This window comes from Metschnikowia bicuspidata (assembly GCF_001664035.1).
Source record: "Metschnikowia bicuspidata var. bicuspidata NRRL YB-4993 chromosome Unknown METBIscaffold_1, whole genome shotgun sequence".
NCBI lineage: Eukaryota > Fungi > Ascomycota > Pichiomycetes > Serinales > Metschnikowiaceae > Metschnikowia > Metschnikowia bicuspidata.
Genome location: NW_017387731.1, coordinates 1667460 through 1681050, shown reverse-complemented (window position 1 = coordinate 1681050; position 13591 = coordinate 1667460). Strand labels below are relative to the sequence as shown.

Here is a 13591-nt window from a genome sequence, read left to right as displayed (position 1 = left end):
GGCCATACAGATATAGACTATAGACTATCGATCGGGGCCATACAGATATAGAGTCTGACACCAAGTTCCGCCTTCCAAGAACCTCAGGCACATTGTGCATGACCTGAAGAGCGCATCACTATCGATATTTATGGTTTCCGTTGGACTTTTCATGTAGTTCACTCACCAGCAAACAAAACATTGTCTTTTCCAAAAGAAACCCGTTAGTTTCAAGCAGCATGATAGTGTTGGCAGTCACAGGACTGTGGATATGGTGCCCCGTTTCCTTAATTTCCATGCTTGTTCGGCTGGAATATGAGAACATGGGGTATTTCTTTTTCCATATTCTTCATGGACTCGCGGCCGTGGCGAAAACACTTCTGGTCGAGTCGCTGGACGATGCATGCGTCGCAGAGCAACATCCTCATGTAGATTTGGCACAATTATCCAAGCATGCGCCGATTTCAATGTATGAATACCGATTGCTGTGCTCATATGATTTGGTTGAAAAAGGTGAAACAATCTCCCCTCGGAGCTTCCGCCAATAAATGGAAGTGGCCAAAAGAATGAAGCAGGCCAAGCAGTCATTAACTCACAACTATATTCGGCAGCGATCTCCTGCTTCTTTCCTCTTATCGTGGCTAGTGCAACTTCAGATCAAATACGTATATTATCAACTGAAGGCGACGCACGTAGCAGTATTGGCTGTCCATGTTCCACCCGATTTGTTGTTCACCATTAACTGTTTCTTGAAACCCCATACCCAGTAGAGATTGAGTACAAGCCTTTTTCTGAATGCCACGGCTGTACTTCTACATTTTGAATCGGGTCAGGGGGCCGGTTTCTTCCCCAATCTCTGGGACAATATGTTCCCGTAGGACGACGGTGGAATGTCTGTAGGCAGTTGCATTAGGCCAACTCTAAAGAACTTTCGGCACTTCACCCATGAAAATTCAGTCCTCGGGTGATCTTGTAAACGCTTTTTCAGTGGGCTGGTTACAGCCGAAAACGAAGTCCGTCCACGATTGTTAATATGTCCACGGTGAATGTTTCAATCTCTTGGTGTGAAGTTTTTCTCGGTATTCTGAGTTTGAGACCTTCTTGTCATTCGCAGGCTTCATGGAAAACTCGGATATATAGCTTCTACCATGTTCAAAAGACGAAAAAGACAATAATGATTGAAAAGCGTCTGTTCAAGCTTGGGCCTACTGAACGTTTCAGTCTCAGATAAAAATAAACAGGGCATAGGAACCTGCTCGAACCCCGTCAACGTTGCACATTCTGCTGAGTCTCGTTGCGTATTCTGCTGAGTCTCGTTGCATATTCTGCTGAGTCTCTTCGACATGTGTCGCCTCCAATATATTCCCATAAATCAGAGGAAAATGGGCAGAACCCGGATCCTGTTTCAAGTAGCTGAACCGACGGAAATCTTGGCTTCACAAATCGATTCCGGTGAGCTGCATCGCAACTAAAATCCCCAAACAATGGCTCAGCTCACCAAGAAAAGCAAGACGTCCCCATTCTCTTCTGATGAAACAGCAGATTCAAGCTCTCGATGGTTGCGAACGCCAGTCCGCGTGTCGTGGATGGGGAGTTCATGATTGGTGATTAGCATGGGATCGTAGCGGCGTATCTGGACTGACCTACGAGCACCAATGATACTGGATATTCGTACGGCGTTCCAGTATACAAGCGCTTTTGGATGTCCGCTCGTGCGTGCGGCAACTCCGTTCACTGGGAGAAAATGAAGACCGAACGAGGTGATCTCCAGGGCCGGCCGTGGAGTCCGGTATATCTCTTGCCCATGCACGATCACTAGAATCAGATGGTGCTGTGTCGGCCAGCCAGTCAGACTGCGCCAGGGGACCGCCCACCCCGCCCAACGTCCCCTGAATATTAGTGAGCCCGTGTTTCGCGGGCGAGATTCTTCTAATCAAATGTCGAGCGCCCCACGCCGTTGATCCAAGTATCGATAATTAGACGGGCAGGCTGGAGGAACAATGCAGGCCGCCAGAACGCACCTGTTTGTGCCCGGGGGCTGAGGCCCGGAGCAAATGCAACAATGGGATATGGATTTGTCTCGCTTGCACTCCCGTCTAGGCCCCTCCATCCCAGGGCACAGCCGTAGGCTAGCCATACATGGACCCCCATACTCCAGGAGGCCATTCCAGTGACCAGCACGCCAGCCGAATGACGCGGAGTCGTTTGTTCCAAGTCATGTGCGTCCGCCCAAAAACGGACGTGATTTGGAGCCCTGCCCGTGGCCATGAAAAATCGGCGGATTTTGCAGTCGCTCCGCACCCATGACGACGTAGGGCCGGCAAATTGGGCCCAGCCCCAGACCGGCGCGCCCGAAGTCTGGCCCGCGGCCTCATAGCCGAAGTGCCTGATGCGCGCGGGGCCCTGACATCATCGCTGGGCCCGAGAAAATTAGCAAGCCCGCGAAAAAAAAACCGCGCCTGCCAGGGCTGGCCCTGAGCCACGGCGAACGGGGACCAGCTTACCGAAACCAGGACCGGCTGGAAAACCGACACAGGGGCAAAACCCCGATTTTTTTTGGGGACAGGCCTCTGCTTCCTGGCTCGCCGGCCCGGATTCCTCTGCGAATGTGCCCGGTTCTGGCGTGTGCACGGAAAAACACCGGCCCTTTGTTGCAGTAATAACCTTGCGGCGCCCCTCACGTGAGCACCCAAGCCGTGCCTCGCAATCGCTCGTTCGGGCCACAGGGCCAAACCCCAGTGCTCGGCCCTCTACCCCCATCACTTTCGCTGTTTTTCGCCAGACCCCCATATCTGCCCCTTTAGCTTTCTTAGTGTCTGTCCCGCCGGCCCCTCTCTAGGCCCCTCGATCCAGACCCCCTTAGGCTCCTCGACCAATTGCCTCTTTGGCCCAGGAAGAAAAAACCAACCGACGCTGTGACTGCTTGTTCCGGTCCGGGAAATAGCTGAGATCCAAAACCCAGATCTACCGCTGCTCCAGCCCCGGCGCCCAAGAAACAAAAAAACGGTCCGCAAGGCAGCAGGAAAACAGCGCCTGCCGGCCACAAACCCACTGCATCACACCAAATGTCAGACGCCAAGAGCGAAACTTTACAAAAGAGCGGGCTCGTGGACTGGCCCGTGTTCTCGGAACTAGTCGCCATGGACGAGGACGAGGAGGGCTTCTCCAAAGGCTTGTTCCAGACGTTCGTGGACCAGTTCGAAGACACGTTCAAGGAGATTGACGAGAATGTCCAGCAGGAAAACCTAGACAAGTTGCTGTCCTTGGGCCACTACTTGAAGGGCTCGGCCGCCGCGTTGGGCTTGACGTCCATCGCCGAGCAATGCGAGCGGATCCAGAACTATGGCCATAGACACAACTTCGACAATGTCAAGTTGCCACCCAGCCAGGCCGGGTCTGCGGCTGGCGACGACGAGACCAGCGAGGCGTTCTGGATACGGCTAATCGAGGACGCCATGCACGAGGCCCAGGACGGCTTTCTCAAGTCCAAGAAGGCCCTCGACGAATACTTTGACGATGACTTGTGAGACGCAAGCCTGGTGCGTATGGGCACGCCTGTCTTGTTGTGGTATATGTACAATACATGCACCGATACCCCTGCTTCGGGCCGCCATTTGGGCCGCGTTTTCCTTTACTTCCTCTTGAGCACACAGTAGTCCATCTGCTCCACGTTGTAGGGCACCACCCGCCGCGCCACCTCGGGCACATACACAAGGCGGCCCACCCCGCGGTGGGCCCCGTCGGGCTTGATGATCTTCTCGCAGCGGAGCACCTGCCATTGCTTGTGCACCGTGAGCTCGCTGCCGGCGGCGGAAAGCACGCTCGGCTCGCCGGCCGTGGTATCCAAGGAGTTGTCGATGTAGTAGTCGCAGTCTGCAAACGGGACCACCTTGTCAGCGGAGAACTCGTTCCGGGCATTCATTCCCGAGGGGTACACGGACGCCGCAGATCTCAAGCTCACGTGTTCCGGGAAGTCCCCGGGAAGAAGCCCGTCGAAGCCGCTCTCCACGAACCGTAGTCTGTAGTTGTCCGGAAGGAAAAACGACGTCGGGAAGTGGTACCATTCCCGGCCCACGCAGACATTCTTCAAGCCCTCGGAGGGGTGCTGGACGGCGTCCTCGTGCAAGGCCAAGGCTGTCGAAAGCGGCGCGCTGTAGTTGGCCACCAAGTTCAAGATCCTCAACACGGAAACAGTGGCGTACGCCGCCATGGAGAGCACCAGGGCTAGCCTCACAAGCGCGCGGGCGCCGGCCTTCAGCCGGGCCGCGGCGAAGACCTTGGACGTGAATATGGCGGCCGAAAGGCAGAGCATCGGGTAGACCGGGTACAAGAACCGCTCCTCCTTGTGGGCCTGGCGGCCGAACACACCACACCAAATGACCAAGGGCAACGAGACGCCAAACGCGGACTGGAGCCTCTGCCCGCCCCACACCACGTTCACGGCTGCGCCCATGCACCCGAGCACAAACACCGCGTTGAAGTTCAAGAGCAAGTTCTTCACATAGTACGACAACGGCTCCACGCCGAAGATGGCCGGGCCCTCGCCCTCGAGCGCAAACACGTTGTACAACACGATGTTTATGGGCACAAAGAGAAACGGGCGTGCGTAGAAGTACGAGTCCACCACGAGAAGCACCGCCATGAGCGCCACCAAAACGGCAAGGCACGCGGGCACGATCTTCACGAGCGGCGGTGTCTGGTAGCGCGCCTGCATGGTGAAAAGACCAAACGGCACGGCCAAGGCCAAGGCGAACGGCCAGCCCAAAAGCCCGGCCACCATGTAGCAGCCAAGGGCATGGATCGAAGGCCGCACAATGGAATCGTCATTGCGCAACGACACGGCCGATATGGCCGAGGCCGAGCCCCACGTGACCCAGGTCATGGCAAACGCCGAGGGGAGAAGCGCCACGCTGGCGTGGCTCATGCCCGGCGCAAACGTCGAGAACAAGAGGTACCAGTTGGCGGCATGCAGGCCGTAGTTGGTTTTCACGGACCGGTGGAGCCTGTGCTCGGCAAACGCCGTGAAGCCGCCCAACGCAACGACGCGAATGGCGTAGAAGTAGTAGTACGCCGGGAAGCGTGCCTGCAATAGCGACTGCAAATCACGGAGCGGCGCCGTGGCCAAGTAGTACGGAATCAAGTACGCGTATGAGCGGATGGCGTAGGCCGGGGAGTATTCCCAGGTCTGCTTGCCGAAGCCCCGGAACACCAAGTTCAAGGGCTCCCAGTAGTTGTAAGTCTCGTCACAGTCGGAAATGATCATATAGAGCCCGCAGTAGACGCGCACGGCGACGTTGCAGACCGTTAGAAACACCCCCAACAAAGCTTGCCATGGCGAGCCGCCGGGCTGCAACTGTGGAGCCGGGGCCGGAGGCTTTTCGCCGGCAGGGGGCGTTTTCGCCATGCCGGAATCGCTCTTCATTTGCCGCCGTCCAGAAACAAGATATTTCTGGTGTTGAAGGGTGAGAAGAATGGAGTAGATAATAAATCGCTTCTCAGGCCTGGTGCAATATGGGCCTGCGGCGCCTGCAGGACGCGGCCAGTTCAGTTGCCCGTCGCCCTGCCTGCCCACGTTTTGCTAATAGCACGAAAAGGTGGAGAAGAGAGCAGCGAATTTGGGCCACGCCATACTTCAGCCCGTCACAGATCTTGTTTTTTTTTTTCTTTTTTTTTTTCTTTTTTTTTTTTCTTTTTCTTTTTTTGAATCGGCCGCTACAATGACATCTAGGCTGAATTCCTGGTCATTTTGGAAAATGCAAGCTCATGTTTCCGTGGGCTTGGTCGGTACGCAAGTGACTCTCCAGCTGGTGCCGACTATTCCACGCGCGCCTTTTTATGATCACCTGGCTCGTTTTTCGCGGCTGTTGCCTATGATAAATTGGCGAGGACTTTGCAAGAGTTGATCATTCTCGGTCGTTTTCCCGGCTTCTCAGAGCTCCAATACGACGGTGACTCCATGAGAGTCACTGTTGTTTTTGGGCGTCCTTCTTTACTCTTTATTCCAGAATCAGATGATTCCTCCTCTCAATCTTGCATCCTATTAAGTTGCTGGAATAGAAGCAAGCCTACTCTATCAGACTGTCTCCTACATCGTTGCTCAAGACAGGAAATGAATTAATCCCAGTGCCAGTCAGGATCCCGAGGACATGGCCTCTTCCCAGCAATATCAATAGTCCCCCGTGCAACCTCGCGCAAAAGCTCGATGTAACGTAGAAATAGCCATCGCCACCTCTCCAAATACCAACTCCTTGACCTGTTTTGCATCAAGTCCTTCAAAGCCGGCCGGCATCTCTAGCGATTGCGACCCACACCTACTTCCCAACTACGGACGCCACGCCAAAATATCTTGTATTAATACATTGCTAGTGCCCTGGAAGCAAGCCCCTGATCTCCTACCCGGCCAGCCTCGGTCACTGGCCCAAACCTCCCCCAGACACGTGCCCCACGGCTCATGGCTTCACCAACATGGACTCACGGGCGGGGCCCACGCCAACCCACTTGACGGGCACGGACAAGAAGTTCTCGATGTAGTCCAAGTACTTCTGGGCGTTCTCGGGCAACGCGCTGTACTCGGTGATCTTCGAGATGTCCTGCTCCCAGCCGGGCAAGGTGACGTACTCCACCTCCACCTTGGCCAACACATTCAAGTCCTCGGGGAACGAGGACAACTTCTTCCCGTTGTAGTGGTAGGCCACGGCGACCTGGATCTCCTTGAAGGAGTCCAACACGTCCAACTTGGTGATGTTCAAGTGCGTGTAGCCGTTGATGGCGTTGGAGTACTTCAACACCACCAAGTCCAACCAGCCGCATCTTCTCTTTCTGCCGGTGGTGACGCCGTACTCGGCACCGACGGTCTGTAACGTCTCTCCGTTGGCGTTCAACTGCTCAGAGGGAAATGGCCCCTCGCCGACTCGAGTCGTGTAGGCCTTGACCACACCGTACACGTTCTTCACGGTTCTGGGCGGGACACCCAAGCCGGTCAACACGCCGCCAATGCCTGTGGCCGACGACGTCACGTAAGGGTACGTGCCGAAGTCCAAGTCCAACATCAACGCGTTGGCACCCTCAACCAAAATCTTCTTGTTCTCGGCAATGGCCTTGTGCATGAAGTCGACCGAGTCCACGACAAAGGGGCGCAAGAGCTCGCGGTACTTTTCGTACCGCGCCAACTCGGCCTTGGAGTCGTAATCAAACTCGCCGTATCTCTTGTAACGCGACTCTATAAGACGCTCGTATCTGAGCTTGAATTCCTCCCACGACTCGGGCTCCTCGGACACCAAATGGTGCACTCTGATCCCGGATCTGGACGCTTTCGTCGAGTACGTGGGGCCAATGCCCTTGCCCGTGGTGCCGATGGATTTCTTGTTCTCCGAAAGCTCGGCCTCCTTCAATTTGTCTGTTCTCTGGTGGAAGTCAAACACCAAGTGGGCTCTGGACGAGATGAACAAGCGGTCTCTGCAGTGCAAGCCCTTCTTCTCCAAGTTCTCCAACTCCTCGAACAACGAAGGCACGTGGATCACCACGCCGGAGCCCACCAAGTTCAAGCAGTTTGGGTTCACCAATCCGGAGGGAAGCATGTGGAAATCGTACTTCACGTCGCCCACCACAATCGTGTGGCCCGCGTTGTTGCCGCCCTGGCAACGTGCACAAACATCGATGTCCTCACACAAAATGTCCACCAATTTACCCTTGCCTTCGTCTCCCCATTGGCATCCCAAAACAACGTCACACATGATACTTGTGGTAAAATTTGCAGTTCAGAAAAAGCGCAACAGCAGGAGCAGTGTGCGGATCGAGCGTGGAAAACTGGCTTACTTAATAAGACCTTTGAATACAGCAAAGGAATGAACGGATACCGTTAAACCAAACCGAAAAAACCCAGGACGAAGTCCGCGGGTGTGCGTACGCCTTATATAGATTTCCGCGGCGTTGTGCCTGCAGATAAAGCGGGCACTATGACTCGGGGCAGGGCGCTGGACTGTCCACGAGGAGAAAAACCAACGTGAATTTCGAACCAGCTCTTTTTTGTCTTCTGTTGCTGTACGAGAGCATCATTTCGTGGATATTAGAGCCGTACCATGATGCTGGTTGTTGCTGGATCGGTTGTGGTGGTTTCTACTGACATGACTCGGTCCAAATTAATAGACTGGAGAAATCCCGCATTTATTTTTTTTTGTTTTTTTTTATCATTTTTTTTTTTTGCGGAGAGCGCATTGGTTGATAGGACATCTCGGCCTTGGATTATCTTACCAGCGGTTTTTGGCGATACTCCAGCTGCACTGTGCTCTGTCGCCCAGTCTATTTACAGTGAACAGGCTTAAACAGTGTCCCAGATGAGCATTGCATAGAGAGCAGAATTTTTCAATACTAATTCCTCAAATTGCAGTAGCCCACTTCTAGGAGACAATGGCTTTGAAAAAATTTACAATAATTATGGCAGAAATTAGAGTCAGCGTTGTTTAGTTTGATTATTTTCAAGAACGATAAGGGAAACGTCGCTTCATCGAGGCTCTGCCCGGTCGACATAAGATTGCTGATGCCGCGACAGACGGCCTGTTCCACTCAAAATCGCCAATCTAATATATTTCGATGGAAGAAAAATCGGCAGACTGAGAAAATGTAAGGCAAATGCTCGTTTTCTGGGCCCTTTATAGTATCCGGATCTCGGATGCACGGTATAGCTGATGGTATTGGGTTTTTTCGTTTCCGTCAGCAAAATCTTGTAAATACAGTTAAAAAAAAGCAAGTCGTCCTTGCTAATTTGATACTCAAAAGAAGGAGAGATTCTGAATTATCAAAACTTAATTCTAGTAAGAGGTGTACAATGGGAACGACCTCTTTATCCTCTTGCGCATGGCCAGCGTTCGAGTGAGATAAATCGGGCACTGAAGATAACAAATGCAAAATTGCTCCCGGACCGTTTGAAGTCTCTACTGCAAAAAATACATTTAGTGAATTTTTTAAATGGATTTTTCAACCGGGAATTTTAAGCAGGAGGTCCCAATCAAATGATTTACATGGAAAAAGGCAAATTCGACGTGATCTACGAGGTATACGCAAGTACGTGAAGAGGAGCATCATACATGCGCATCACTCATCTATCCAAATTGCAATTTTTTGCGTCCTTTTTTACTTCGAATTAAGAAATTCAACAACTCTTTGCTCGGCCGTATCCCCAAACTTTCTGCTCTCCCCAAATATTTGCATCAGACTGGTCTTGGTTTATGTATTTGCACAACCTTGGAACACGAAACAATTTTACAAGGAAAGCTCACTGGGCTAGTCAAAGTTCAGGAAAAGCGGCAATCCCGGTAAAACTCATATTTCGTTTTACTTTTTTGATAATTACGAGGTTCTATTGACCATATAGATACTAGTTTCCCATAACAAGACATTACAAAGCAAGTCCAATGCCTTTTGTTTCTTCAACGACACAACAATGGAACTCTAAACCAATTATGTCCATTTGCTCATACTGAAAGGTCGTTGGTTTATCGCCCCAATTAGCCTTTGTTCACTTTTGATTTCTCCAGATCGCCATACATTAGAAAACTTGATCTTCAAGCACGTTCGATTATTGTTACTTCGGATGCTTCGAGACTTGAAATTTTGCACATGCTTGAAACACCGAAGCATATTATTCACGAAAATAGGACATTATATTGATCTCATGCAAGCCTAGAAATGCAGTGCATTTCTCTCCCTTAATACTCTGGATTAAGTTAATTCGCCGTATTCATTTCAGCCATCAATAGATTACCTCTAGATTATGTCTGTCGCTTGCCTGTCTCTATCCCAAGTAAATCAACATAGCTGTTGTTTGACTCCTGAACATCGATAGACCTCATACATGCTCGTAAACGTGACACATGTTTACGGGTTTTACATGCCTGACGCGTGGAACAATCTCGAGTTAAACTATTATCATCATTCACGATGGTACATCTTTCAATTTTAACAATACAGAGAAGATTAACATTGTCCTTGCATGAAGATGACACGCTATACAATAAGATTTACCATTTCGTATCCCTCCAGTGATACTCAATATTATGAAGTTTCTCTAAAAAAAAGACAATAACCATAAAATTCCTAGCAAGACACGAAGAATTCGAAATTTTTGATGTACTAATCCAGAAGACTGCCCCAAAAGTTTACGTCTCTGTTCACAACCAAATATGCTCACCGAATATATCAAAACATATCCTTTGAATACATTATTACAAAGTTTGAAAATCCCCAAAGATCTAACATTCTTCTCGAGCTTGTGCAGAAGTGATCAATTTTTTTTGCTTCTATCCGGACTATTAAGAAACCGAGCATTTAATAAAACCTAAAGGAAATGAGAAGGCAGAAAGATGTTTGAAATTCACATGAAATTCGGAATTGCTATTCAAATTTACCTAGACTTTTCAGCCTTGTCGACTCATCTTTTCAAGCAAAAATACAATAAAATAGTGTCCTTCAGCTACAGGTCAATCTAAATCACCAAAATAACTTCCCTCTTTCTATATTTTCGCATAAGGTAGAAAAAAGCGAACGTATCTTATAAACAAACAAAGCAAGACTTATGAAATTATTTAGCTTGATCATTGAGACGAGATCGCTGAATCTATCAGAACCAATATATATATGATACCTTGGATACAAAGCCTCTCTCTTTGGTGGATCCATCTAATAAAGAAAACAGTTTCATAAAACAATCATATACAATAACCTCTGTGCAGCGGCGCAGTACAAGCCCCCTAGGCTCCTCAAACCCCTCGTAAATGCACTTAAACGGTTCAGGAAGCTCCTGTTTGCATGGACCAAGATGTACCCGATCTACTAAACTGATTGTAACCGAGGCATGCAAGGATTTTGTGTTTTACGTCTTGTTATTGTCTCCACCACCCACGAAATTATTATGAAACAGCCTGGAGCTGTCTCTTAAACTACGAGTAGATCGGTTTATAGATAGTTCAGCCTTAGTGGATAGGCCTAGTCTATCTGTCGTATTCTCGATGTCTAAAAAGTGTTATCCTTCTTCAGGGATGTCTCAGCCTCACGCTCCTTTATAGTTCGGAACCCTTCTATACAGTAGGTGAGGGGTAACCCCGATCAGGAATGTTTAGACTCTTCGTCCTTCGTATTATACAGGATGCCCAGAATCTATAATCTTGATCATGTCGTATCATAACAGAAATTCATAAATTGGTTTCGTGGTCTAGTTGGTTATGGCATCTGCTTAACACGCAGAACGTCCCCAGTTCGATCCTGGGCGAAATCAATTCTTTTTATTTTTCTAGTCTGGTTCAAACTGATTCACTTCTCACACCTCAAGTTTTGATGTTGAGTGTACTGTCTGTCATGTTGCTTATTAGTCTATTTCATCAATACTTTCAGACAGCTACCGCCTCAAATGTGATCGGAGCAACTCGAGACCATAGTCTATCTTATCGGAATGTATTGCTATCTATGTTATGAATGATTAAAGGTTCTGTTTTCAACTTAAGCGTTCAACTTGGTCAAGATAGCGTTGGTGAACTCGGTGGTGGAGGAGGTACCGCCAATGTCCTTGGTTCTGACGTTACCCTCGGCAATGACGTCGTAAGTGGCCTTGGAGATGTTGTCGGCGTGGCTGTTCAAGCCCAAGTGTCTCAACATCATAGAGGCGGACAAGATCATGGCAGTTGGGTTGGCGGTGTTTTGGCCCTTGATGTCCAAGCCAACGTGTCTGCAACCTGGCTCGAAGACAGCATGCTCTCTACCGAAGTTGGCACCGGGGACCAAGCCTGGGCCACCGACCAAAGCAGCACCGATGTTGGAGAGAATAGAACCGTACAAGTTGGGGGTCACCAAAACGTCGAATTGCTCTGGCTTGGCGACGGCCTGCATGGAGGCGTTGTCGACAATCAAGTCGCTGACCTCGATGCCTGGGTAGTCTTGGGCAACATCCTTGACGGTGGTTCTGAACAAACCATCACCCAACTTCATGATGTTGGCCTTGTGGATGGCAGTGACCAACTTTCTGTTGTTCTTCTTGGCAAAGTCGAAAGCAAACTTGGCGATTCTCTCGGACTTGAATCTGGTCATGATCTTCAACGACTCCACGACACCTGGGAAAGACAGGTGCTCCAAACCAGAGTACTCACCCTCGGTGTTCTCTCTGACCAAAGCAAAGTCAATGCCGTCCAATCTGGACTTGACACCTGGGATGTTCTTGATCAAAACCAAAGAGGCGTAGATGTCCAACTCCTTTCTCAAGGCGACATTCAAGGACTTGCCGTGGGTGTTGGTGGGGGTGTACAAAATACCCTTCAAACCAACCTTGTTTCTCTTCAAAGAGTTGACGGCCTCGGTGACACCTTGGGAGTCCTCGCCCAAGCCAGAGACATCAACGACCTCCCAGTCGATTGGGACATTCTGGTCCTTGAAGATGGTTTGGACAGAGTCGGTGATCTCCTTACCAATACCGTCACCTGGAATCAAAGTGACGGTGTATCTACCACCGTACTTCTTTGGCAAGACGGCCTCGGGGGAGGCAGCGGTAGCAAGAGTACGAACCTGCTCGAGTTAGTATTGTTTTTGGGGTGTCGAGTGTCGCATTCCAAAAGCCCGTGAGAACCGTGCAGTCCAGAAAGCTGAACATATGATGGCGTTTCCTTGATCTTCAACGAGACGATCTCAATATGGTTTATTATTTTTGCCTCTGCTGGTGCAGATGGATATAAGAGGAGACGATAGTCATCGCGGTCAGTCATGGGCAATTCGTCCAATTGAATCACTGACAGCTTCAGTAAGCTCGTCCACGCAAATCTTCCACTTTACCGTTTCCAAAGCACTGGCCAACTCACAGCATGTTTATGTCCTTGGGGTATGTCCACCAGTGGTGGATCAAGTAAAGCACAAAAGTCGGTCCTCAGCTGAGAACATACATATATCTGGCATTTGGGCATGACAAAAATCGAATCGGGACTGTGAGCTATGATGCTCTCCATGGTCCGTGGGGTATTTCACATACGTTTTTGGCTGCTGATCTGAACATTGTGTAATGGAGTAAGAGTGATCCAAGCTGAGAAAAGAAGAGGAGCTGTGCGACCAGTGCAATTTCTATGGTTTTGCTAGGATGGAAAAATTCGCACCTGATTCTTCGGAGCCGAAACTCGATGCTATTGGCCAGCAACCTGCAGAGGGCACTGGAGTGAGCACGGACTCGCCGGAGTTTTGGTCCGCGGGAAGGAGTGCACTAAATAGCACCTGTCAATTGAGAGCCGGAGATTGGCCGCCGACTGCATGCCCCGGATATGGCCAAACAAGCGTGACAGGTGGAGACCTCTTGAGGACCGGTCACGTGAATGGCCACTGTAAACCAAACATCTGATATCAGGAATATTAGTGCGGCTCTATCCGTCTGGCGCTTTATGAAAGCGCAGGCGACGGGTACTACGCTGGTCGTGACAATACTCAGGTTCAGTTTTATATATCACATGGCTCTCAGGCCAAGGCTAGAAGAGCAAAAAGCAAATTTTACCCTCATGGACCTCCAAAGAAAAAGCCATGGATAGAAGTAATCAGACGTCTACTCTTGGCACGCCCAGACTCCGCGCTCCGATCTGGAAACCACCCAGTC

General features: G+C 50.2%; 4 protein-coding genes and 1 non-coding gene across 5 annotated transcripts; 2 read left to right on the top strand and 3 right to left on the bottom strand.

The window, feature by feature from the left end:
- Positions 1-3044: 3044 nt before the first annotated feature.
- YPD1 (Ypd1p) lies at positions 3045-3506 on the top strand (the record flags this gene model as incomplete). Its single annotated transcript, XM_018856495.1, has 1 exon — positions 3045-3506. One exon carries the CDS (start codon positions 3045-3047, stop codon positions 3504-3506), a length of 462 nt encoding a protein of 153 aa, XP_018713670.1.
- A 104-nt stretch (positions 3507-3610) lies between these two features.
- Positions 3611-5383, bottom strand: ALG9 (dolichyl-P-Man:Man(6)GlcNAc(2)-PP-dolichol alpha-1,2-mannosyltransferase; the record flags this gene model as incomplete). Its single annotated transcript, XM_018856963.1, has 1 exon — positions 3611-5383. One exon carries the CDS (start codon positions 5381-5383, stop codon positions 3611-3613), a length of 1773 nt encoding a protein of 590 aa, XP_018713669.1.
- A 1045-nt stretch (positions 5384-6428) lies between these two features.
- On the bottom strand, positions 6429-7712 carry ADE12 (adenylosuccinate synthase; the record flags this gene model as incomplete). Its single annotated transcript, XM_018856656.1, has 1 exon — positions 6429-7712. One exon carries the CDS (start codon positions 7710-7712, stop codon positions 6429-6431), a length of 1284 nt encoding a protein of 427 aa, XP_018713668.1.
- Positions 7713-11174: 3462 nt separating this feature from the next.
- Positions 11175-11248, top strand: METBIDRAFT_t76. Its single transcript has one exon. It is a non-coding gene; the product is annotated as a tRNA-Val (tRNA).
- A 221-nt stretch (positions 11249-11469) lies between these two features.
- On the bottom strand, positions 11470-13053 carry IDH1 (isocitrate dehydrogenase (NAD(+)); the record flags this gene model as incomplete). The annotated part of the gene is made up of 2 exons (XM_018858332.1): positions 12983-13053; positions 11470-12525 (listed from the first exon to the last, which is right to left on the bottom strand). The coding sequence occupies exons 1-2, from the start codon at positions 13004-13006 to the stop codon at positions 11470-11472; spliced, it is 1080 nt and encodes a 359-aa protein (XP_018713667.1). The 5' UTR covers positions 13007-13053.
- Positions 13054-13591: the final 538 nt, after the last annotated feature.